At 33.7% G+C, this 27519-nt stretch overlaps 1 protein-coding gene across 50 annotated transcripts in view; it reads right to left on the bottom strand.

The window, feature by feature from the left end:
• Positions 1-27519, bottom strand: part of GPHN (gephyrin) — a 562862-nt gene that overhangs the window by 272737 nt on the left and 262606 nt on the right. For 23 of the 50 annotated variants that reach the window (XM_023627936.2, XM_023627927.2, XM_070249606.1 and 20 more), the window contains one exon: positions 26128-26220. The exons of 6 other annotated variants lie outside the window; for them this stretch is intronic. In XM_023627936.2, the coding sequence (XP_023483704.1) occupies positions 26128-26220 (93 nt within the window). Of the gene's footprint in view, positions 1-13114; positions 13154-26127; positions 26221-27519 lie in introns of all 50 variants that reach the window. 21 more of the 50 variants (XM_023627925.2, XM_023627926.2, XM_070249604.1 and 18 more) reach the window with 1 other exon arrangement.

Genomic DNA, 27519 nt, shown 5'->3' with positions numbered 1-27519 from the left:
ATCTACTGGCAGTAAACAAATCCTGTCACCTAGTCAGAATGTATAGGAATGATCATCCCTAAGACTAACACACACAAACATACACACTCCTGATACTGCTCATTTATAACATTTCCTCTTTCAGTGCCCCTTTGAAGTTCATTTCAGCCCAATGGTATGCTCTAGAAATCATACCCCTAAGCGCGGCTCAGGATATGCAAGAGCCAAACCAAAATCACAAGAATCAACCAAAAAAGGATATAAAAAATTCAGGTTTATAAAACAAACCTGAAAGATTTGGTAACCAGGCAATATTATTTTATATTAAAATAATTATGAACAGAGTTAACTCAGGTTTTCTCTTCACACAATAAAAATTAAGTATCCAAGAGCAGCGGGTGGCCAAAGCAGAAACACTAAGTAGGGCAGATGGAAACTGACATTTTGCTCAACACTATAACAGGAAAAGCAGACTTCTTCAATACCAAACCATGTTTGCCTCTAGGGAAAGGAGAGAAAAGAAAGAAATAGGTGGGGATATGGAGAGTGGCAACACTAGATTCTGTCAGGTCCTGGTTGTCCAGAGAAGTGTTTTTTTCTTCTTTTTTTTTTATTAACGAAAGTTGCCCAGAAGCTATCAGACTTTGTGTAATTTTCTCTGAACAATTTTCAGATACCACAACTTTTGCAAATTCTGTTTTTTAAAAAAAGCTTTTTATATTATGTAATGATGGATCTATGTAAAGAATATTTTCCTTAATCTTCCTGACCTGTCTCTGATAGTCAGCAGCAATGACAAGAAAACATCAAAGAGAAACAGCAGTTGTTTAAACTCGGAAGGAATCAGAAAAAAAGAAGGAAATTATGACATATATTCATTTCCAGCAACACAAAATAAACCTGGCCTAAATCAATCAGGGTAAATATAGGTCTACTCTTAAGGTTATTTACAAAAATGAAAGTAAATCTGAATTGTTCTGTGTCATTGAGATAGGTATGTCAGGAAGTTAAATAAATAGTAATTAATAGATATTCAAAATAGTCTGTTAAAAGCAGTAAAGATTATTTAAAGCAAGGGACAAATGATATGGCTCATTATCATAACTGAAAAGTAACCTCAGAATTACTTAGGTGCTACCTTAGAGCAATACAAGACACTACAATGTTTTGAGTCTAATGTGATATATTCTAGGCATAAATCTTTAAAGATAAAAAGATCCTGCTTTTGGTTAAACTATAGATAACTATGACATAAGGCCCCAAAATGAGTGAGTTTTCAATCCTGGCATATTAAGATCATTCTATGAATTGCTCTCAAGATTGGTCAAAGTTTCTCAATTAAGTGGAACAGTAAAATTCTTATAAGTGAGAGGCAAAATTTTTAATATATTATTTTCACATTAAAATATATTGTTTTTATTAATAAACAAGTGGGGGTTCATCAGACAAAAGAGCTTCTGCAAGGCAAAAGAAACTAGGATCAAAACCAAAGACAACCCACAAACTGGGAGAAAATTTTTGCAGATCATATATCCGATAAGGGGTTAATCTCCATAATATATAAGGAACTCAGACAATTGAACAACAAAAAAACAAACAGCCCGATTAAAAAATGGGCAGAGGATATGAACATTTTTCCAAAGAAGATATACAGATGGCCAATAAACACATGAAAAGATGTTCAACATCACTAATCATCAGGGAAATGCAAATCAAAATTACACTAAGATACCACTTTACACCTGTTAAAATGGCTATAATCACTAAGACTAAAAATAACAAACGTTGGACAGAAGGGAAACCTCATACACTGTTGGTAGGAATGCAAACTGGTGCAGCAACTATGGAAAACAGCACGGAGATTCCTCAAAAAACTAAAAATAGAACTACCTTATGACCCAGCTATCCCACTACTGGGTATCTACCCAAACAACTTGAAATCAACAATCCAAAGTAACATACATACCCCTATGTTCACTGCAGCACTATTCACAATAGCCAAGACATGGAAACTATTCAAGTGCCCATCAACTGACGATTGGATAAAGAAGATGTGGTATATTTACACAATGGAATACTACTCAGCCAGGAAAAAAAAAAGACAAATTCATCCTATTTGCAACAACATGGAAACACCTGGAGGGAATTATGCTTAGTGAAATAAGCCACACTGAGAAAGACAAACATCAGATGATTTCAATCATACGTGGAATATAAACAAGCACATGGACAAACAAAACAGTTCAGTGGTTACTAGGGGAAGGGGGTTGGGGGGTTGGCACAGGGGGTGAAGGGGAGCACCTATGTGGTGACAGACAAGAAATAATGTACAACTGAAATTTCACAATGATGTAAAGTATTATGAACTCAAATTTAAAAAAATAGTTTTTATTATGTGACACAAGATTTAAAAAAATTTCTCCCTAAAACATCCAAGTGAGGAGGCACGTAGAGGTAAAAAACTGAAAGCACTGCATACAGGAAGAGAAAATAATACTTACATATTTAATTCAGTTTTGAAATACAATTATTTTATTTAAATATTAGTAAATAAAGTCAAGCATAATTACTAGGTTTGAAGCATCTAAGATCTTAGGAACTATCAATTCTCTGTATCTTAACTGCTTAAGCACTTAACTGCTGCGCCACCAGGCTGGTCCCTTGGACCTTGCATCATAGGCAGGTTAACCATACATCCTGGCTTGCCAGGGACAGTTTGATATGCTTTGGTGAGTTTTGGTAGTACATTCATTACTTGATCTTAATCTGTTGGAGTATGGCTGACCTAAATGAGGAAAATTTCCTTTGGACAAAATTTATTTCTGCTTCTACCTTTAATGAGAGGGCACCACTGCCTGGTACCACTTCAGCCTCCCATAAAGCTCTCATGGTCTCAGGGAATCCCAGGCTGAACTTTCCACATTGCTGCTTGTCCAAGGGTAAGTAATGCTGCAGTGCTGCTACAGCCATCTGTCCTCAGGGCATCTCCTTCTCCTAAATCCTGGCTTTCTACAGTTCTGGCTCCTGCTCCCTGGCGCTCTAATCTCCAACTCATGGTATTTTTTGGGTGAGAATCATTCCAGGCAATACACTATTTGTAAGCTGCTTTATTCCCCTATAAAATAGATGTCTTTTATATCAGTACTTTGAAGTTTTTGACACATTGCAGACTGCCCTACAGAAAGAGGGTACCATTTTGTGCTCCAAACAACAATGTTCTTTTCACTCAAACCTTGACAATCCTAGGTAATCTCAGTTTTAAATCGTTATTTAACTGATGTGTGCAAAGCAACAGAATATTTTTAAAATTTACATTTCTTAACAGTTATAATGAGTATTTATTTAAAAGCAACTTGCTTCTTTCCCCTTACAAATTGCTGGAATATATCCTTTGCCTGCTATTCTCTATTGGTGGCCATGTTCTTCCTACTGAATTATTAGAAAGCTTTATATACTGAAAATATTAAATCAGTGGCAGTTAAATCTATTGAAAATATGAATTTTTAAAGTTTGACATTTGTAACAATTTTTGCTTAGCTGACACTTCCATTAAGAGATTTTAAATGCTTATATAGGGGGTTCTATCAATATTTCTATTATATTTTCTTGGTTTCGTGTCTCACCTAGAAAGTTTTCTCTTACCTAGAGATCATAAAAATAATCTCAAGTTTTAAAACATAAACTTTCAGTTTTTAATGTTTAAATATTTTAATTCATCTGTAGTTCATGTGTTGATCAATCTTCTCCACCAAAATGGAGAGCCAATTTTCTCAACATCTTTTATTGAATGATCCTTCTTTCCTCCAATGTCTTGAAGCATCACATTTACTATAGGTTACATTTCAGTTTTATACATAGGTATGTTAATGAAATATCATTTGGTCGCATTTATGTCTGAGTTTATTTTTCTGTAATATACCAAGTATTTTAATCACTGTGGCTTATGTTTTTACATCTGATTGAATAAAGCCTTGTCATTGTTTTACTTAAAAGAAAAATCACTAGCTATTTTCATACATTTGTTCTTTTAAAATGATGTTTAGAATCAACTTAGTACATTCTCCTCGAAAATCCACTGGGGATCATATCATACTTATCAATCAATTTTAGGTAAACTGACAATTTCACAAAAATATTTGCATCTAAAAAAATATGATATGACTTCAAGCTATATTTTATGTCTTTTAATAAAGTTTTCTTTATTCAGGTCTGGCAAATTTCTTAAGTTTATTCTTAGGTATTATGAAGTTTCCTTTATTCTGCTATTACACATGAGACCTTTTTCCATTATGTTTTCTAGTGGATTGTTTCTAATTTAAGTAATATTAATAATATATATTTTTATAAAATAAAATACTTTTGGGCTCTTCTTGATTCTAATACTTTTTCAATTGATTCTTTTGGGGTTTCTAGGTGAATAATCATATCTATAAATAAAGAGTTTACAACCTAAAAAAAATTTCAAGTCAGAGTTTCTCATCTTCAAAAACATTGACACATACTACTCTGTTATCAAAAGCTAACTGCACCCATTCTCCAGGTCACAAAGAGACAATTAGCTTACTTACAGTTTCGGACAGCAATCAATACATCTTTGAAGTGATCCCATTGCCTGGTGACTATGGGGAACTTTCTGACTCACTGTCTATATTCTCTTTAGGGATGTATACACAAACAAAATCAAAACACAGTAATCTTCCCACCTAGAGATAACAGCTCGGAACTCTATTAATTCCACTTCAGACAATTTCCTTCTTATTCACAGAGATGCAACATTTTAACCCCTTTCTTACTTTCCTCTCTCAACTCTTGCTTTTAGCGCGCACACACACACACACACCTTCTCTCATTTTTTCTTCCGGACCCAAAAACTGCCTTATTCATGACTAAATGTATAAATTTAGTGAAAAATAAAAATAGTGAAATTCTGAAACAACAAAAGGAAGCCCTATGTTCTAAATTAGAATGTAAATAAAGAGCCAACACCATTAACTTTAATCTAGACTGTTACCAATTTCCCTTACAGATTCTCCATAAAGATTTCCAACAATTTATTCATTTTCAACAAATGAAATCTGTTTTTCTACAAGTCAAAACACTAAGATAAATTTGGATGTTATTTTGAATTCAATTTTAATTACTAACATCAAATTCTATTATTTTCTTCACTGCACACATTCTGTATTTCAGTAACACACATAGGTCTTTGAAGGTTGGCTCAGGAAACTATCCTCTGCAATCTCCACTCCCAGTTAGTCAATAAGTGCTATTAATTCTATCCTGGGGGAATCACTTATCCCTTTGTACCCTCAGCTGCATTTAGGTTCTCAGCATCTTTTGTTTGGATATTCCAATAACCTCCTGAATGGCATGTAGCTAAGTTTACTCCTATTCAACCTATTCTCTATTCTGCTGTCAAAGTGGTCTTTCTAAAACACAAATCTCATTAAATTCACTGCTGTTTAACATCTTTCAAAAAATCTTCATTTCCTGGGGCCGAACCAGTGGCCAAGGTTAAAGTTCTGCGCGCTCTGCTTCAGCAGCCCAGGGTTCGCAGTTTCAGATCCAGTATGCAGACCTACTTCCCTCATCAACCACGCTGTGGAGGCATCCCACATACAAAGTAGAGGAAGACTGGCACAGATGTTAGGTCAGGGTTAATCTTCCTCAAGCGAAAAAAAGAAGATTGGCAACAGATGTTAGCTCAGGGTGAATCCTCCTCACAAAGAAAACCATAAAAAAAACCCCTTCATTTCCAAATACAAAAAATCCAAATGCCTTTTATATGACACACAGAGACTCCATCATGACCCTACCTACCTCTTTAGGGTTTCCCTTGCCACTTCTCCCTCAAAATCTATTCTGCAGCTAGACCCACCTATTGGCAGACTTATGATTTCAGCCATTGTGCCTTTACAGTAGAATTAATAAATTCTTTATAGTAGATTAATAAATATTGGCATATTCATACAATGAACTAGTGTATGGTAATGAGAATGAACAAACAACTACATGCAAAAATATGAATCAATTTTATAAACACAATGTTGAACAAAAGAATCCAGACACAATAGATTACATATGATTTCATTTATATAAAGTTTAATACAAAACAAAAATAATCTATGATGCCAAAAGTCACAACAGTAGTTACTCTTGAGAATTGGGCTGTGATCAAAAGAGGGCACAAGAAGGTCTTCTGGGACACTGATAATATTTGGGTTTCTTGATCTGGATGTTAGTTACATGGTCATGTTCATTTTTTGAAAATCCCTTAAGCTGTAACTATAATAACTGTGCACTTTTTATAAATTTAAGTAAAAAGTAAACAATAAGAACAACAACAACAACAACAACAACAGTTCTAGTATCACTTCTTTGAAAATTTCCTAAGTGCTTCAGGCGAACTTTATCTTGCTCCTAAAATATCACGTATGGACCACTACTATATTGACGATCATGTTATATTTTATTTATCCAGTTCTTCTCATTTCCCAATGATAATGTAACTTCTCTGAGTGCTAAGATCATAACTTTCTATCCATGTGTCCCCAGCCCCCAGGACAGTGCCTGGCAGTTACTGAGGACTCAATAATATTATGTAAATTGAGAATTTCTCAATATCGTAACTTTTAACATTTTGGTCCAGAACATTCTTTTTTTGTAGGGGCTGTCCAGTGCCTTGCAGGATATTTAGCAGCATCCCTGGCCTCTACTCACCCGATGTCAGTAGCATCCCTCCAGTTGTGACAACCAAAAATGTCACCAGGCATTGCCAAATGTCCCCTGGGGACCAAAGCTGCCCCTTGTTGAGAATCACTTACATAAATAAATGTTTCTGCAGAAAAATACAAGCCAAGCATTAAACAATTCACTTACCAAAAGACTTGGGCATGGAATGGTTTGCATGTGAGGGGTAGCTAAGAAAACAGACTCTTTCGAACACTGAAGGGAAAGTTAAGCTCTATCTGTCAGAAAAAGTTTATAAAATGCTTTAAATGGCTGGATATATCAAATGTAATTCACATTAATTACATGCTAGAATACTGCTTCCTCTGGAATTCCTATGTAGGAAAATGAGTTTTCCAAGCAAAATAACCGTGTAAATAGGATTGCATATTTGGGATTTTTAAAAATGATGCTAACAGTAGCTATGTGTAATTCAATATCCTAATTATAAATTATTTTCCAAGGTTTGTATCTATAAATGGACCATTAATAATAAAATATTAAGGTTCAATAATTTTCTATTCATAAAATATTTAATATGAACATTCCATAAGAACAGTTAGAAGATAAATTATTGCACATCAGCCATGAGAAAAAAAACTCATAAAGGGCATAAATAGCTTGCTAGAAAATAATGCGTTTGTATTTTATTAACTGCAAGCATTTGATTCAGGATGTGTTTTGAGTTTGACCTCTGATGTAAGAGGGTGAGTAATGAAATAATTGAGTACTATTATGTTAATGGAGTTTGAGAAAAGAGAAAATAAACTGGTTTGTATTTATGTGTCAAAATGATATAGTTAAAATATAAATCTGACTGCCAAAATTATTTCCTGACAAGCAATTCCTTAAACTTTTCTTTGTAATTAGAATCAGTCTTTAAGAACAAGCTACTGAGCCAAAAGAAAACTGAACAAAGAAAACAGGCAGTTTATAAAAGAAGAAACAAAACTGAATACAAGTGCTTAATTTCATTATTAGTCTACAATAGGCCAATAAAGGCATACAATTTTCATCTATCAAATTGGTAAGATTAAAAATAATAATAGATGTACACTCTCATAAACTGATAGTATGAATACAAAATTTGTACATATATTCTGGAGGGCAATTTGGCAGTATGTATTATGAGACCTAATTTTGACTCAGTTATTCTATTTGAAGGAAATATGTCTAAAGTGATAATCAGAGATGTATATGACAATTTATATAAAGAGAATGTTGATGACAGAAAATAAGAACCTAAATGATTAATGACAGGGAAATTAAATTACTTATAGCTTGTTTATACTCTGCAGTAACTAACAAATCTTTTTTTTTCTGTAGAATGGTTACTAAATGGAAAAAAGCTTAATTTATATGAAAAGGAGAGTGGTTAAGAGCAAGGCTCTGGAGTCAAGACTACCTAGTTCAAATTCTTCTTGTTTATACTCTGCAGTAATTGACAAATCCTTTTTTATTTATGCAGCATGGCTACTAAATGGAAAGAAGTTTAATTTATATCAAAGGAGAGTGGTTAAGAGCAAGACTCTGGAGTCAAGACTACCGAGTTCAAATTCTAGTTCTATTACTTTCTACTAGCTCTGTGACCAACTTCCTTAATGATTTAATCTTTCTCAATCTAATTTTCCTACTGTAAAGTGGTACCTGTTGTGTATGTTTGTGGTGAGGATTAAATAAGATATTATATAAAGTGCTTATCATAATGCCTGGCAGACATAAGTGCACAATAAATTTTAGTAGCTATGGTAACAATTGGGATGATGTTATTAAGAAATCGAAGTGAAGATGACAAGTTCCCAATTGCACAAATTAATCAATTAGTCCTAGCTAATAATTATGTGTCAAGATTAGTGGTGGTTTTTATTTACTTCATTTTGCTTCATCTTTAATACCATGTCACGATAAAAAGGTCACCATTTTCTGTTCTTATTGAGCACAAAATGCTATGATCTTAATATGCTAACACTACCCAGGAAGTATGGAAATTTGAAGACAGATTTTCTTGTTAATAAAATAGGAGCTTTCTGCAGATGGTCTTAAGTTTAATTTTTTAGTAACTAACCATAATGACAAGCAAGATATCTAAAAAGGTTTTGTCTTTTACCCCCCTCAAAAGAGCGATCTTAATTTTGACCAGAAGGCATTGAGTTGAGAATGAGAAAATAATTTAACATATAAGAGATATTTCCTTTCAGACTATTTGCTTAAGATCTCTATAATAGGATTATTACCTCTAAGTGCAAAGTAAATACACATCTACTACTGTAAGATGGCTAAGAACAAACCAAAAAAAATTGATTCCTGAACATCTGAGATGTTTTTATGCTGCTGATACGAATAGAAAATAATCTCTATTTCTTCATAAGTACTAAATACTATTAGAAATCTGAAAAGCATTCAGAGATAAATACAAAATGTCTAGGAGTGGTTTGTATTTTATAAACATCCAAATATCTAACTAGTGAACTTCTCAGGTATTGATTTTGATAGACTGTTAAATATACATAAAGGAACTTTGTACCAAATAGTTTCTATATCTGAGGTAACTGTCCCTCAATGATCTCTCTCACTCCCTGGACCTCTTGTGCCACAGGGGTAATGCGTTAGTTTTTACCAGCAACACTGAAATACTTGATGGTAGGAGGGCAAAGGAGAGAAAGGAGATTAGTGGATATAGAGATTGGCTATTAGCGCCTACTATTGTCACTGTCTATATTCAAAATCAAAGTGAAAATACCTCCACAAAATGTTCATGTAAAGAAACTACATCTTCCTTTGCAAGGTCCTGAATATGTTTCTACCATTCTTCAGGAGAGAAAGGGAAAAGAGAAAAAGAAAAACTAGAAGAAAACTTATTTGTTTGGAGTAGTTGCCTACAAAGAATCTCTGAATGCAAGGAAACTTAGAGAATTTTCTTGTTATTAAATATAAAAAGGACTTGAAGCCTAATAAGGGTGTGATAGAAATACTGCCTTTTCAGGTTAATTTTCACAAAAAAGAACATGTTACACAACTGCATTTTCAATTTAGTTTTCCTCAAAATAAAAATACAATTTCAGAGATCACAAGAAAAAGTATATTTATTATTAATAAAAAAAGTTTAATAAAATGGTGTTACTCTTATATTTCCCTTTATCACAGGTCTTATACTTTAAAATATCTGCATAATCTTTTTGCATTAAAAATGTTTTCAGAATGAATACAGGTGAAGTAAATTTTTTAAAACTATTCATTATTCTTAAGAAGACAAGTTAAATCTGGATGTAATTTCTATTTTAGTGCTTCTTTCCTGACATGAGAACTTTGATCTTCCCATAGCTGTGCTGTTAAATAACTTGAGCAGAACATCAGGAGAAGGGAGGAAAAACAGGTTATTAAAACTTGTCTTAAGTGCTGTACTTTAAAGAGACTCCTTTAAAGGAATAAGTATGAAGTAGTGAGCAATAGGAATGATGCTAACTGCTCTCAAGTTTGAAGGCACACATCAATATAGGGAGGACAAATAAATTCCTAGTTCAAAGGACTAATCAAATCCACAATAAAAACTAATAAATACGACTGAACCTTATGACACCCAGGAATTCAAGTGAGCTTTAGTTGATAGTGAGAATAAATTAAATTCCCAAATATTTCCAATATTAGTATATAGCTGTACTCGGGGGGAAAAGCCTTCATTGTGCTTGCAATTACACTCAAGAACCAACCTCCTGAACATTTGTTATCTATTTACCTCTAGCTATTCTCTATTCTTCCACTATAAAACTAGTAACTTTGGTTTTAGGTAATGCTACAAATGAGATCACTAATCTGTCACTGAATGCTCTAGGTGTTAAAATTAAAGAAATTCTTTTTGACTTTTACACTACTACCAGAATCCTTCAACTGTGATGAGGCATGAATATAGAAGATAGTCTTATTCCTGAATCAATGATGCTTAGAAGAGGTGAAAGCATTTCCTTATACTATACAATCACTCTGACTTTGATTTTGAACATTTTCCCTGAAGAATTAGAAGAAAATAAAATTTTGTGAATCATATTAGAAATGCATTTTTTGTTAAATGTCTTCTTCCCTTCCTTGGGATACAACCTCCTGGAGAACAAGGTCTTATCTTTGTGTCACATACGCCTAACAGACTACACGCACAGAAGCAAGCCTTTTTTAATAGGTTCTGAGAGAATTATTGAATGTAATGAATTAACTTCTCTCCTGCGCATATAGCATAGTAGTAGTTTATGTACCATCCTTGGGAGAATTGATAAGACAGTCACTCAAATCATTTTCTGTATTCGACAGGTTAGATGAGGAACCTTGGCTGAGAAAAGCTAGATACAGTATATAAAATCACCCAAACATTGTGAGTTAACAAGTGAAAACATTATTACCTAATGTTTTGAAAGTCTTCTTTCTTAAATCCATTATTATTGCATAATTATCTATTCCAGTTTTAAATTCCTAGAAGACAAGGATCAATTCTTTCCAACTTTTGTAATTCTTATAAGGTCTAGGACACTGTGATACAGAGTTCAATTTAACTCACACTGTGTTTTACTAGTGGATTAAAACATACACATGCATACACACATTGCCTACCTAAACCAGATCCTAACCTACTGAATCAGAATCTCTGGGGACTGGGGCCAGGAATCTTTTTAGAAAAATCTCTATAGGTATCCAGGATTGAGGATCACTGAATTGAAAGGCATTCCTATTCCTATTGCTGGCTCTTCTAAACACAACCTGGTTGCCTCATCTCAGTCCCATTATCTTCATTTGAACCTTGCCTTTCAAATAACTTTGTATTCCAAGTTCTTTTTAGATGCCAAGTACTTAGCAAATAATGGAAAAATGTCAATTTTAAAAGTTTATCCAAACATAAGAAAAGACAGTCTATAAGGAGGGAGAGAGAAATTTATCAAAAGGATCTCTAAAGAACTGATAATTACATAAATTATGGGGCAGCTGAGAAATGATACTCTCAAAGGAAAAACTAGAGCAGAGTAGAAAGCCACTTTAATCTTAACTATAAAGAATTATAAGATAACTAAATTTATTAGTTTTAGAGATGATGCTTTTAAGTTTCAAAAAATTCTTCTAGTTTTACTAAAAAAGATAAAATCAATAGGAGTAACTCGTCCTCATGAAGCCCTTGAAACATCAGGGAAAATAAATTAAGAAATAAATTTAGTATATGGAAAATTATTGAAATATCCCATACAGAAGGAATAGAAGTACATAATATATGATGTGAAAAAGCAACCGAAGCAGAGATGATAAATGATTTTGAAAAAAATCCATTCCTAAATAAAGGAAGAATGTGGAGTTCTACAAAAAAGCAGAACGGATGCGTAGCAGTGAGTTTAAAAGTCAGTTTAGGAGTAAACTGGACTGGACTGTGAGATAGCAAGGCATTTTCCTATTTAAGAGGTGTTTGGACAATACATAGGTTGATAGTTTTCTTGCAAATAAAATCTGATCAGGGTTACAAGACAACAGAGGAACAAGGCCACCAATTTATCAGATGCAGAGAAGTATAAAGGAGACAATGTGGGCCAATCAGTAAGTTACAAGGCTGAGTACACAGGAGATGAATGCAGTGTCTTAAGTTAATTAATGGGGCAGCCATGTGCAGCAAATAGGTAGAGGAGACATTAGTGAAGCAAACTCATTCAGCAGTCCAACTTGGTGGCACAAGGCAAGTGGAGATAGGTAGCAGAAGTGCTAAACAATCTGAACCTACTTATAATCTTACAGGCAGAGATTGGGCAGAGCCAGATCAGGCAGGCAGATGGCATAGCACTTGAAAGGCCATGGAACAGGAGAATGGTAGGAGAGGAGATAGACAACGCTGGGCAGTCTAAAATGCTAAAATAGCTGAAGGATATGGCAGTACCAGGGCATTTGCTGATGGACAAAGCACCAAAGAATGAAGAATGCAAATCATTCGGCAGATGAGTAAAATAGGGTAAAAAAATAGAGACAAAAATCAAAGGCAGTCAAAGCAGGAAGACAGAACAGCAAAGAAGCAACGACAGATCCTCAGAAGCAGTTGGGTAGCACAGTGAAAAGCTATCAGCAGGGGAACAAAACACCATTCAGGAAAAGATGAGATTGAGAGTGAAGCAGTCCCCTGAATTGGGTGTCTTCCATCTAGGAAACAGTCATTGATAAACTGCATATGAAAATCCACAAGAGAACAGCACACAAATGGAAATAGCAAATGGATCTGAATTCTACTGCCCAGGGATACAGACTGACCCTAGAACAGATACATAACAATCCACAAGGAAATTAAACAGATGGGAAATATGGGTCCAAGCATTTTTTATGATGATAAAAGAAACCAAAACACTAAAAATTATTAATCTGAAAATGATTGGCTGGGATTGAAGTCTTCGCTTACCCCTTTCTGGAGCCCACAAAATGGGAATGTTGGGAATTTCTGCAGCAGAAAAACAGAAGAGAAAAGGGATGTCTGACTCCCAGTTTGAGGAAAGCAGGTCAAATTTAGGGCTGGTTCAGGGAAATAAGAACCAGCCTGAACCTTCTCCCTTCCTCAGAATCAAGCCATTTCTGAAGTTGGGGAAAGGTTTAGGAAGCCCTTACCCCATCATTTCCCACAACCTCCCCTTTCACACTTACCTCCAGTGCAAACAGTTTCCAGCAAGGAGGTACTTGGGAAAATTCACTCCCATGTTTACACCATGGCAAAATTTGAGGATGGCCAACTAATGGTACTTCCCGTGTAGGTCAGGTTTCTGATTCAGTGGGACCCCTTCCACCCTTTGTGAGTGAGCAGAGGGAATAGTTACTAGAAACTACCTACCTCTTTGAAAGCAGGTGAGAAAGGAGGCAGGGGCAGTAATACCAATAAATAAATAGTCATCCTAGTAAATGCTTTGGTGATCTCATCAATTGTCATGGAATTCCATTAAGATGTTGATGACTCTAAAAAATACTATCTCTAGCCCAGACTTCTCTGAACTCCAGATGCATATATGTAACTGCCAATTTAACATTCCACTTGGATATCTAAACGCAGTTCAAGTTTCCAAAGTAAAACTCCTGATATTCCTTCTCCATTTCAGTAAACGGCAACTCCATCCTTCCAACTGCCCAAGTCCAAATCCTAGGTCTTATACTTGACTTCTCTCTTTCTCTGATTCCATCCATTGCCTCTAACTTCAAAATATATCAGTAATGTATTTCCCACTACCTCCACCTCTACCATTGGTCTAAGTCACTATCATTTTTCACCTGGATTATTTCAATAGCCTCCTAAATGGTTTCCCTAAATGGTTAAAATGTAAGTCAGATCATGTCATGTCTCTGGTCAAAACTCCCCATTTTACTAACGGTGACATACAGGTTCTACCAAATCCATGGATTGCTCCCTCTCCTCCTTTAGGTCTTCACTCAAACGCCACCTTAGTGAAGCTTTCCTTGATGCCTTATATAAAATTAAAACCCTCTTTCCTGCCTGCACTACCTGTCTACCTTATAGTATAAGTACTTATCCATAGCACTTAGAACTATCTCTAATACTACACATTTTACTTGTTTGCTTATATTTGTGTCACCCTAGTAAAATGTAAGTTCCATAAAGGCAGGAACTTTTGACTTCTTTGTTCATTACTGTATCCCCAATATCTTGAACAGTGTTTGGCATATATATATATAAGCAGGCACTCAGGACATATTTGAGTCTATGAAGTGTTAATTTCTTGTGGGGCGTCTCCTTTTTCTGTCTTAAATTCTCAGAGCATTCTTCTGAAAGCCCATAAACTATGAGCTTTTGATTAACAGAGCAGATGCTAGTACACCAGAGGACAGGAAGGTTCTAAAATAGTGGTAGGCAAACTCAGCCAGGGGGACAAATCCTACGTGCTGCCTGTTTTTTGGCCTGGCCTGCAATCTAAGAGTGATCTTTCCATTTTTAAAAGATGGGGAAAAAAATCAAAAGAAGAATAATATCTCATAACGTGAAAATTATATGAAATCAAATTTCTGTGTCCATAAATGAAGTTTAATTAGGGCATAGGAAGGCCCATTCATTTATATTGTCTTATGGTGGCTTTTGTGGTACAGAATTGGCAGAGTTGAGTAGCTACGACAGAGACCATATAGCCCACAAAGCCTAAAATATTTACTATCTGGACCTCTAAAGAATAAGTTTACTGACCTCTGTCCTAAGGTATTTTATATTTAGAAGGCAAAGAGTAATAACTAAAGTATGAGCAATGTTAAACTGCAGCTTTTTTGTTAACGCTGTTGCTACTGTTGCCCAAAATACACCTATGAGAAAAGGTGCATTTACACTAGGATCTGTTTTCAATATTATATAGAAGCAGTCCTCTCATTCCTCTAAATATTACTTATACTAATGGTGATAGTCATTTGTCTATCCACCTCATAGAGCAGCTCCATCTTAAGGGTAAGGGTACAGCTCAAGTAAGTTTTGAAAATGGCAAAAAGGAGGGAATGAGAAAGGAAAGTAAATGGAGCCCACAAATAGAACTCATATCAAAGTATCACATAACTAACCAAACCTCTAAATACCCTGTTTAACAATAGTGGGAAAATGGAATGATGTGAGTCTCTTTTGAACCTCATCAATAGGGCTATAGTAAAGTGACCTCGTCATAATGGGGGTCTCTTACCAATGTAGTCTTGAAGCATAGCAAACAAGAGGCACATTGTAGTTAAGATTCCATTATATTTAATAAAAACTAACAGTTATTTTCTCATTGGTTCAAATGCCTACATTTGAAAGTTATTTAAAAAATTTTCAAAACCCTATTCAAAATCACCTCCTAATAGAAACAGACTTATTTTCTCTTTACATAATGTTTCAACCTGAGGATTATTACATGCAAGGATATTACACTATATATGGAAAGTGGTGAAAAAGCTGAGGGGAAAACACTTAAATTATCCCAATGACATCCATCACTATAATGCTATCCTCAATCCTCACAGAGGAGTGTAATTTATTTCCTCTTCTATCAGTTGGTCCTTCCAGTACAATCAACTGCTTCTTCCGCATTGTTGCTTTTGACTTTTGGTCTCTCTGTCAGTGAAACTGACAACAGTTTATTTTCAAACTCCATGCTTGCAACAGTTTGACTGCTTCTTTCTTCTCAGCATCTTTTGAAGAAACTTGGATTTTTCTTGTACATTCTCATCCGTGTGTCTGTGATTAATGATTATCTGAAATGGTTACTCCCTCCATTAGACATTTGTCCTCTATTCTTTAATAGCAGCCATGTTCTTTACAAGTTCTAATATGAAGAAATAATACTGGTAAAATTATTAGAATCATTCCAAATAGTTTATTTTGTTATCTGAATCCACTTTCTGACTCCCTATCAGTTTCCTTTTATGGCAGTTAGCATGAAGTCACAAATATTCTGCCTTTCTAATAGAGTGATATCATTCTAAGAAACTCGGAGGATTTGATAGATATAAATCCATTTGTTGTCATCTTATTACATTTTCCGTGAAAAGCAACATTAAGTTCATTTTATAGATGGAGATCTAATATAGATAGATGGATTTACATTCTTTATTTCAGACAATGAAGAAAGGGATATCCTGAAATCTTCATTCATGCAACTATATCTCTAGATAAATATACTTTTAGCATTTTATCTTTGCAAAATATTTAATGACATTTTGTTGTTAATGTTTTAGCATATATTTTGCAAAACTAAAGTATTCTAGTATGCCAGCCTCGGTTCATTTAATGAGCAGGCTTGTAAGGGTGAGCTGGAAAGGCGATTTCAAGATTTTTTTCACTCCAATAAATTTAAGGTAAAAATCAACATTTAGAATGTCATCTCTGTTTCTTTTTCTTTTTCTACAACTATACTATTGTATACTTTAGGTCCTATCCTGCTTGATTTTTTCCCCAGAGAAAAGTTCTTTCAATATTTATTCAACCACTATCTACTTATTTTTTAAGTTAAAGCTCTTTCTATTTATATTGTAGGTAATAATAGACCATATTTATGTAGCAAATAAATACTGTTTTTAGTGTTATCTACATTAACTCACATAATATAACCACCCAAGAGGTAAGTACTCTTACTCTCTCCATTTTACACATAAGAAAACTGCGGTATACCAAGTTAAGTAAGTTGTATGAGATCACACACTAGTAAGAGGTGGATCTAGAATTCAAATCCAAGTAGTCAGTGCTCTTAACCAATATGTTATGTTGCCTCATAAGTTGTCATATGGGCAACACTATTTTTCTATTCAGAACTCTAATTAGACAGAGAACTTACCATAATAAGGATATTTGTACTTATTTGTATATTTATTGATGTGATCTCTCTTCCCCATAAGGGCCCCAAAAAGCTGAGTACATATTTTGGTACAGAGTAGGCATGCACTTAAGAAATATACTTAAGGGAAAATGAAGACAGCATTTTATTTATGGGTTCACCATGTATGAAATTTTTGTTTTTGCCTTATGCTCAAAATTCCAGCCTCAAGGAGCAATGTACTTTTCCCTCTTTAGTGTTGCTATCTGGAATAGGAGGCTTTAACATAACAGTTTTAAATGCAATGTCACTTATTGCTCTAATTACTTCATCTAAATGGTTTAAGTTTGTACCTGTAACTTTTGCACTGGTACCACTACATTAAGGAGCTTATCTTTTTAATGTATAACTAAAACTGAAGGTGAAAGTCTTGGGAAAGTCTGTGGCTGGTGGAAAAAATTGAATGCAAAAATAATACAAAAGTAAGTGGACTTCAGTGGAAAATGTAATACTTATCTTCAAATATTATCTTCAAACTGTCATATAAAAGAGGAACTTACCTTCTTTTGTGCATCGCAAAGGGCAGAATTAGGACATTTGGGTAGAAATTATAAGGAGGTTAGTTTCAGTTTGATAAGTTTAGATATTCAAACAAATAGAGCTGCACAGGCAAAGAACTCAGATGGAGGAAGAAGGAACTGAGATGTGCAGGCAAAGGGTGGGAATGGTGAAAAGCGCAACCTAGGACAGTGAGCATAATGGCCTTGAAATTCTCCTCAAACTGAGATACTGTGATTTCTCTACAATTATATAGTTTGTAATTTTATATAAAATGCTAACCTAACTTGAGATACAGCACTGACAAAATCTATGATAAAAAGAATTCCTTGATGGTAAGATAAGTATTGATTGAAAAGGTTTCCAAACAACAAATGAACAAAATTGGAACTTGGTGCTTCACAGTACTTTAAATTTTATACACAAATATTGGTGTGGATAGTCACCAGGTTTGAAAATTAAATCAGGACTTAAAGAACAAAAACAAAGCAAAAAAACATGGCATAAAAATAACCTTCAAAAAGAATGACAGTCTTTCTGGGGAATGTGTTGATGTGCATTTGAATAAATGCCAATTCTCGAAATGGTCTATTTTTAGAGAGCCTTGAAATGATTTTACTGTGTGTACTAGTCGATAGCAGACTTGTGAATTCTGGCTTCTAAGGAATCTCTGAATAACAACAGTTACTGTTTTTCATCTCTACAGATGGTACTACGCTGGTTGTTCTACGAAAGAGATTAAAATAACAAAGGTCTAGTGTAGTGTATCCATCCTTCTACGTAAAGTGAATCCTCTGCTCTAGTAAGGAAGATTTGCTTAATTTTATCTTTCTCTGTAGCTTGATCATATATACCCCCTGCTTCCTTACTCTCATCAGTAATGTCCTCCTCTCTCCTAACCTGAATCCTATTTCTCTCCTTCAATTTTGGCTTAAATTTTACTTGTATAAAAATTTCACTGATGACTCAGCTCTCTCTTAATCTTTCCCTTCAAAGAAATCTTTCGGCCTCAACTGGCTGAACATTTTGATACCAGGTTATATTCCCTTGATTTGTCAGGTGACTATTTTAGGAGTACATATACTTTAGCATTTGCTCAATAAAGCCCAAGTTACTCGATAAATACTCATTAAACTGAACAAAGACTATAAATGTTGTTTTTGGCAAACAGGTAGGTCATAAGTGTGCCTACGCCCTGAGATAACTGGATAATGCAAAATAATTATAAACCCCAGATACAAAGTGAACCATTATTTAAAAGCTACCCTGCATGTCACATATCTGAGCCGTTTCAAGCAATATTCCAAGAATTTTAAACTACAGAGGAATTAGAGACCTAAAACAAAATAAACAGTTTCAGGCAGGATATCAGGAGGTAATTAATGAAACTGCACTAACAATCCACATTCTTCACATCATGTAGACTATAGAAATTCTTATTCTTGTTCCTTTACCCCACACCTTAAAGCAGTCATGGGAAAATGTTGACTTACATCTTTATTTTTTAGATATATTCACCAGGTATGCGAGTAGCTAATAACAGATACAACAAGTACAATGGTTAGTAGCAGAAATATTTGAGGCTACCATATCTAATTAGGGGTAATAGGTAACATTATTAATTAATGAGGAAGAAAAAGGAAAAGCATCTACAAAGGTGTCAGGCATTATACTAGATCCTTTTACATGCATTATTGTCACTTACTGGCTTGGATAGCCTTGGGCAAGTTAATTAATTGATCTGTCTCAGTTTCTCCATCTTTAAAACGGATATAACAATTGTACCTACCTCATACGGTTGTTTTGAAGGCTAAATGAATTAACGTATACTTAAAACAGCTCCTGACACATAGTAAAGGCTATATATGCGTTAGTTATTATTATTGGCTACTTTTATTATCTCAATTATTAGAAATAACAACCTTGAGAGGTGGGCACTAGCTAATTTAGCAGATGAGAAAACTGAGGTCTGAACAGGTCAATTTGCCTTAATTTCATAGTTAAGAAATTACGGGATTAAAACTCAGGTCTGTCTGACACTACAGAGTTAGTGTTTCCATTATATTATATTGCAACCCAGCATATTTAGATAAAGATAAGACATGGAAACATATGTGCCATGTACAGGAGTATTTCATAAAAATTACAGGAAGAGCTCCTTAAAATGGGATAAAATAGGGGCTGGCCCCAGGGCCTAGTGGTTAAGTTCAGTGCACTCCACTTTGGTGGCCCAGGTTTGGTTCCTGGGTGTGGACCTACAGCACTCAACAGTGGCCATGCTGTGGCAGTGACCCATTTACAAAATAGAGGAAGACTGGCAACAGATGCTAGCTCAGGGCTAACCTTCCTCAGAAAAAAAAAAGGCATAAACTATAACCCTTATCTGACCATAGAGGAGTGGTATGTTTTATTTAATCTAGTTTTAAATATTTCCAGTATAAGGCTTTCTAGTATTCTGCCTTCTTATCAATTTCATATTCTTGTTATCTTATTTATACAGAACAATTTTAAGAAGTTTAAAATTCTAGTTCAATATGGTTATTTTTAGCTTTACCGTGTATAACAGGTATTTTATTTTAGTCCAAACAATTTTAGAACTATGAAATAAATATTCATAGGGTTCTAGAGTATCAGTATATGACATTTTGCCAGGGAAATAATCAATGTTTTCTAAAGAATATTGATACATACTTGAAAACAATTATATAATTTAAGTGACCTATGTTAGTGATTAAATTTTCTTTCAAAAACAGAAATCATTAAACATTGTGTTTTTGCTGTGCTTCTGCTATAACGTAAGAGAATTTTTCTGATTGTTAAAATGGCCAATGCTAACTTTTAGATGAAGCTGTTAAATGTCAGTTCTCACTAATTTTCGCAAGAGTCATGAATTGAGAATCATTAACATATATAGTCAGTAACTCAGGTCAATTACATCTCCTTCCTTTTACTTACACAGTATTCTTGTTTTTGAAGCATAATAATGTAAGGAAGAAATAATTAATGACTGCATAAAATGAAATCCAACTTATAGTACACTGATACCTAAAACTATGAAATACATAAATTTTAACAAATTGATGATAAAATAAATTTTATAAAATGAATATTTTTTCTTTGATTCAATATTTTTGTGAAAAAATTCCTAATAACCTACATGGAAAATATTTGTAGAAAGGCTTAGATAGTAATTTGTTCCAAAGAAATAGAAAGATTATAGGCTACAAACAGAATATGCCTTCTGGAATTCATAATCTTTTCCTAAAAATTCATCCTTTGTGCTAGATTTTGACTATTCTATCCTTTTCAGCATTGGTCATTTTATCAGATGCCTCTTCACTTCCATAAGGAACTACAGAACCCTGTTAAATGAATGTCCCTTATACCAAACTTATAGTTCCCTGAAAATTTTGCTATTCCTTTTGTTTCATTATTTCATAATGAACAATTATATCAGGACACTTTTGTTAGGAGGTGTTGCTAAGAACAACAGTTTGAAAAAAAATTTAAGAGAGATTTTACCTAATGTACAACAAAACCCATCAATTTGATCAATTTTGAAATTTCAAAATTTTATATATCATTTAGAATAAGGGATCTTTCATTTTTATTATGCTATACTGCCTACTGACACAATGGAGCAATATATTTTATTAAGGCAGGAAAGTGTTTTCCTTTGTTCCTTCTAAAATTAAAAATTTAAGAAATGAAACCCAGCATTATTTCATACTATTAAAGAACAAAAGGTAAAAACCAATAAAATAAGTCAATAAAAAACGTGAGCAAAGATGACTTATTGTCATCTGACAGACCAAGAGTCAGCAAACTTTTTCTGCAAAGGGTCAGATGGTAAATATTTTAGGCTTTGCAGGCTATATGGTTTTGGTTGCAACTACTCAACTCTGCTGTTGTAGCCATAGGCAACATAAATGAGTAAGTGTGGTTGTATTCCAATAAAACTTCATTAATGGACACTGAAATTTAAATTTCAAATAATTTTCATGTGAAACCCAATACTACTCATTCTTAGCTTACAAACTATACAAAAAAAGACGATAGACTGGATTTGGCCTACAAGCTGTAGTTTGCTGACTCCTCTGATAGATTATAAGAGTTTCTTGAGGATAGGAACTATGCCTTATTCATTTTCTAACTCCAGCACCCAACATGGCATTGGATACCTATTAAGGGTTAAAAATAAAAAGCTTGATGAATGAATGAGTGGATAAAACCTAAGATGTACGCTAGGCTTTTATTTAACTCTCTAATTCATGATCAAAATAATACATTAGTTTACAACCCTTTATTCTGGTGTAGCCTAGTACTCAAAGTGCTAAAAATTATTTTTACCTTATAATTATTAAATAGCTTAATATTTTATAATTTCCCATAACATATAAGCAAACATTTCTTTGTAATTATTTAGCTGTTCTTTTTTAATGAATCTTAATCTTTTAGTCTCTTCTAGAATTTATGCCTAAAGGGCTTTGCACTTTACCTCACTTACACATTCTTGATTATACTTCTACTTTTTAAAAATAATAAAAGATTCTTTTGTAATAATACCTATTTTGGACACACATTATTTTTAAGTGACAATGGGACATGAAGAGATAAATAAAACTTTGTATAGCAATGAGTTCTTATGTTTCACAGAATTTTATAAATACTAGCATTTCACGAATACCAACAGATTATCCAACCTTTATCAGAGCAAAGAAAATACAATCTAGTCTTTAAAAGAAAGCTTTTTATATCAAAATAAAACACTAAAAAGTTGAAGAGTGTGGATTATTATGCTATTATATGTAAGCTTTGATAGTATCCATGTTTAGAGGCAGGAGAAGGCCAGTAGGCAGGTGACTATCAGATTAAGCATATTCTAATATACAGGGCTTAAAAATAGACACAAATTCATAATTTAGGAAAATAAATTCTGATTGCCTTATTCCTATAAAATATGTAAACAGGATACACTTTGCTAAACTTGCTCTTCCATTTTTCTTTGATAGACCTGGGAAGAAATCTAAGTCTATTAAACTTCTCATTTTCTCTAGAGTTCATACCCATTGATACTAACTTTAGATTCCTGTATTTCATTTATTCTATTTATCAATTTCCCCCTTCATTTTTTTCTAACACACACATTCCACAAACAATTGTCTCTTGTGTTTATAGATCAAAACTAATTATTGACAATTACTGACTGTAAAAATATTAGTACCTTAAAAGAGAAGTTTTACATTATTTTATCTCTACCATTAATTAATATTATATATATATAAGTCAATAACTTCTGACTCTATTTAAAAATATTTGTAACCCTAAGTTGTAGATAGGTAAATGTGGTCTAGAAATAGTTTCCTCTCTTCTTAGGCACAATTATCTAAGACAAACAGGTTAAAGACAAATAACTACATTATTATAGGCCCAAAATTATATTTCTGGATTCTTAGCTGACATCCCAGTGTTGTATTTTAGACATTATAAGAACTGCAACTATTTAGGGTATAGAGGAAATGGGAAATTAGTAGAATTATTTGGGGTGGCCTTATATTGCTTTTATGCATACACAGTTTTCAAAGGCTTAACAGTCCTACAGACTTTTGCTGTAGATAATCATACCATATGTATTTATATAGATATGAAGTGAGGTAAATCTATTAAAGATCAAGAAATTCAGGATCAGGTAAGTTACCTGTTTGACATATTTATGTACATTTTAAACTCATTTAAAAAAAACCCACCTGAACACAATTTACCCAGGTAGTAGCTATAGGTATATATGAATATAAGAATATAAAAGCATGTCTAAGGTTTTCAGGTAACTGAAAAAAACTTCAATTAGGAATACAGGACTTCTCAATTTCTGATATAATGAAACATACAAGGCCGTGGAAAGAGAGAGACTCCTGTCAACTAACAGTATCAAAAAGGGGGGAGGATAAATAGATATTAGAATGGTAGAAATTCAAGACCTCTGATTTATATGGGGATGGAAAAGATAAAATACAAAGTGTACTATATCAAAATTAAAAAATAATTTAACAAGGGGCTGGCCCCGTGGCCGAGTGGTTAAGTTCACGTGCTCCGCAGAAGGCGGCCCAGTGTTTCATTGGTTCCAATCCTGGGCATGGACATGGCACTGCTCATCAAACCACGCTGAGGCAGCGTCCCACATGCCACAACTAGAAGTACCCACAACGAAGAATATACAACTATGTACCAGGGGGCTTTGGGGAGAAAAAGGAAAAAAAATAAAATCTTTAAAAAAGATAATAATAATTTAATAAGACTGTGAAGATTTCATGGATATATTTTAAATCCAGTGTAACACTGTTTTTGTCCATTTGGTAGTTACATACAAAAAATACTACCAAATCTGTCCACTTGGTAGTTACGTAGCAACTAATAATAAAAAAAAAAAGTAAGGGGCCAGTCCAGTGGCATAGTGGTTAAGTTCACACACTCTGCTTTAGTGGCCCAGGATTTGCGGGTTTGGATCCCGGGTGCAGACCTACACACTGCTCATCAAGCCACGTTGTGGTGGCATCCCACATAAAAAACAGAGGAAGATTGGCACAGATCTTAGCTTGACAACAATCTTCCTCAAGCAAAAAGAGGAATATTGGCAACAGATGTTAGCTTAGGTCCAAGTTTCCTCACCAAAAAAAAAAAACCCTTATAAGTTAACCCTTACATAGCACTTACTAAAATGCCAGGGTTCTCACTGAATCCTCTCAGACACCCTGGTAGGTAGGTACTTCTGTTTCCCTCATTTTATGGGAAACTGAGGCACAGAGTGGTTTAACGACTAGTCTATAGTCCTCATGCTAGTAAACAGCTGAGCCAGGATTCAAAGGTTTCAATTTTCAACCTAGCATTTTGGTATTAACTTGAAGCTCCACAGAATACAAAATACTTAACTTTGTGATGCAAATTATTTCCCCACAATTAAAAATAATGTTGTTTATTGGTTATGAATGAATTCTATGGTAACATTTTTTCTACTTTTTTGATATAAAAATAAGCAATATGAAAATATCAAATCATCACACAAAAAACAGGGATATATAAACCTGAGGTCATTTACTCTCAAACATCTACCACAACACCCAAACTCCAAAAATCAATGTCTTCACAAGATAAGCATTTCTCTTATAAACAAAACAAAACACAAACACATCTCTACAGGACATGGCTTCCCTACAATTATACTTTTAAAGTTAGTCTCAAAGTTTAAAAGAAATGTAAAAATTGGCCAAAGGACTCAGAAGCTAAATAAATTATGTAAGGATGACTTCTTTTTTAAATAGTTGGAGTTAATTTCTCAATACAACTCTATTGTGACTGCTTTAAAAGCAAAACCAATTTATTTATAAGCCTAATTATAATAATATCCAAAAACCTTCTGTGCTATAAATTTTACATAGAAGAAAGGAAAATATTTTAAAACTTGTTTAAAAATTTGCATTTTCACACAATAGAACAGTGGTTCTCAAAATGTGGAAGTATGGTCTATGGGCCACAGCAACATCTACATCACCTGGGGCCTTGTTAGAGATACAAATTCCTAGGAGCCAGACTTTTGCAGATTTATTGAATCAGTAACTCTGTGGGTGGATCCTGGGAATCTGTTTTAACAAGCCCTCTGTCTGATTGTGGTGCAGGCTAAACTTTGAAAACTACTACTGTATACTAGAGTAAGAAGCACAATAATTATTTAACAGATGCAGAGCAAAAGTATCTTGCTGTTAATAAGATAGTAGTTACAATAGTATACTGATTTGAAAATAGGACATAGTTAACATGAAGCTGAAATTCAGCCAAGAAACATTTTTTTGAGAAGTAAAGGAAACAATGTTACAAGTGGTAATATAAGTTTGCATATGACTCTGAAGTGACACCTCAAGTTTATGGTTTTCTTAAAAAGAAAGACTTTTTCCCCTGTATAATGAACACTGCCTACTCTTCATTCTTTCCCTAATTTTTCTCCTTGTGCAAAGGCTGAAGATGATTCTTGTGGCATGAAGCCTAGATATTAATTCTGCTCTTTGGCTTATTAAATTCTGTACTTAAATTCTCATTTAAAATTATGGAATATATAACTCTTTCTCATCAAAAGTACTATAAAACTGGTATAAATATTCTATTACAGTCATACAACTGTGCTTTGAAACCAATGAGAAGGGTATCTCAAGAAAAGAGAAATCAGAAATGTTTGAATTACATTAACAAAGTAATCAGACCAGATGCCATGGCTAAGAGTCAGAGTTCTGCCATCACTTCCTTTGGCAATATGTCTGAATTTCAGCTGATACCACAGGCCACTGAGCAAATGCAGTATTACATTCTGGACCAGTTAAACCTTCCTCATATTATACCATTTCTAGTTTAAGACCAAAGAAAAAAAGTCAAGAAACATTTTTTTATATAATAATTCTCCCACAGCAACTTTTTCACATTCTTAGAACCACAAATCACTTGCTCTGCCTAGCAAAATTATAAAAATAATATAAAAAGTAAGAAGGATTAAAAATAATATGAATAGTCTACTCCTTGAATATAAGAAAGGCATATACTATCTCACCTCTGGAGTAACATCTCGTGGTGCAAACCCTGTTCCTCCAGTTGTTAATATCAAATTAAGTTCCTTTTCATCACACCAATCTATCAGGGTTTCCTGAAAGAAAACAATAATATTGTCACAGCAGAAGGACTTGCCTGACTGCTCAAAACATTCAAGTACTCAAATATTTCATATGCAGTAAGGAAACAGAATCTTTTCTACAATTAACAGGAAAATTTTGAAGCACAATTCATGGAACAGCTTCACTGTTGATCAAAACACATTGCAGTTTTGGGTATTTCTTTTATTCATTACAGAAAATGAGGGCGCAAGCACCAAATTCTTGAAAGTAAATGAAACACAGGAAATACCACAAATAAAGAGTTTATCATTAATGTTTATTATGTACTTATATCACATATCTGATGCTCTTTTCAGCCATTCAAAACATATTCAGGTTAAAAACAACCTGAGTACTACCTAGATGTTAATTATATGATCTCACTACTTAATAACTACACCAATCCTGTCAGGTAAATATTCATACTTCAACTTTATATTCAAGGAAACAGACTCATTCATTTTTTCATTAATGGGTTTAAAGAGATCAAGAAACATACCTGCACATGGGCTCACAGACCTGAATGAGGACAGCTAGGATTCAAACCACATCTGTTGGACCTTCAAGATGTTCCCTATATTCTGCCTGTCATTGAGCCAAGATTTTCTGCTAAGTTTCAAGTTGTTTAGGAAAATTTTACATTTTTCAGGATTTATTTTACATAGTTGTCTTATTTCCAGATAAGACAACTGAAGTACAAAAGTGGTTAAATAATTTACTCAAAGTTACCCAGCTAGTTTGTAAAGAAGTGGAACTAGGACTCTGTTTGCTTAATCTATTGTTAATTCTATTCATCCATCCCACATTTTAGCTATTTACTAGAAAGGACTATTAAGCACTCATTTAAATTGTAATCAAAAACTAGCTTTGGTATTATATTGTTTCATTATCTTTTTACAATTCAGATCCAAAATTTAACAATACAAGTATATAATTTAGTTGCTGATAATTAGATGTGATACAGTAGCAGGCTGATAACTAGATGTAAAATACAATGCCCTCAGTTCTTCAAATTTATCAGTGACACAAAATGAAGGATAATTATTTAGAAGGGCAAATTCAGGATCTAAACATGACTTTTTCCCCTATCTTCTCACATTTTTATTTCATCCTAGTATCAGAGGAATGGAGAGCCCAAAGCTCCAAATGAAGGAAATTTTTTTCTGTGCTATAATTAATGAATGACAACAATTTTTTTTTTTTTTTTTTTTTTTGCTGGGAAAGATGCACTCTGAGCTAACATCTGTTGCCAATCTTCCTCTCTCTTTTTTTTTCAACTCTCCAAAGTCCCA

Source organism: Equus caballus, chromosome 24 (assembly GCF_041296265.1).
Source record: "Equus caballus isolate H_3958 breed thoroughbred chromosome 24, TB-T2T, whole genome shotgun sequence".
Lineage (NCBI taxonomy): Eukaryota > Metazoa > Chordata > Mammalia > Perissodactyla > Equidae > Equus > Equus caballus.
Note: the sequence above shows the minus strand (reverse complement) of the source record. Positions and strands in the feature narration are given on the sequence as shown.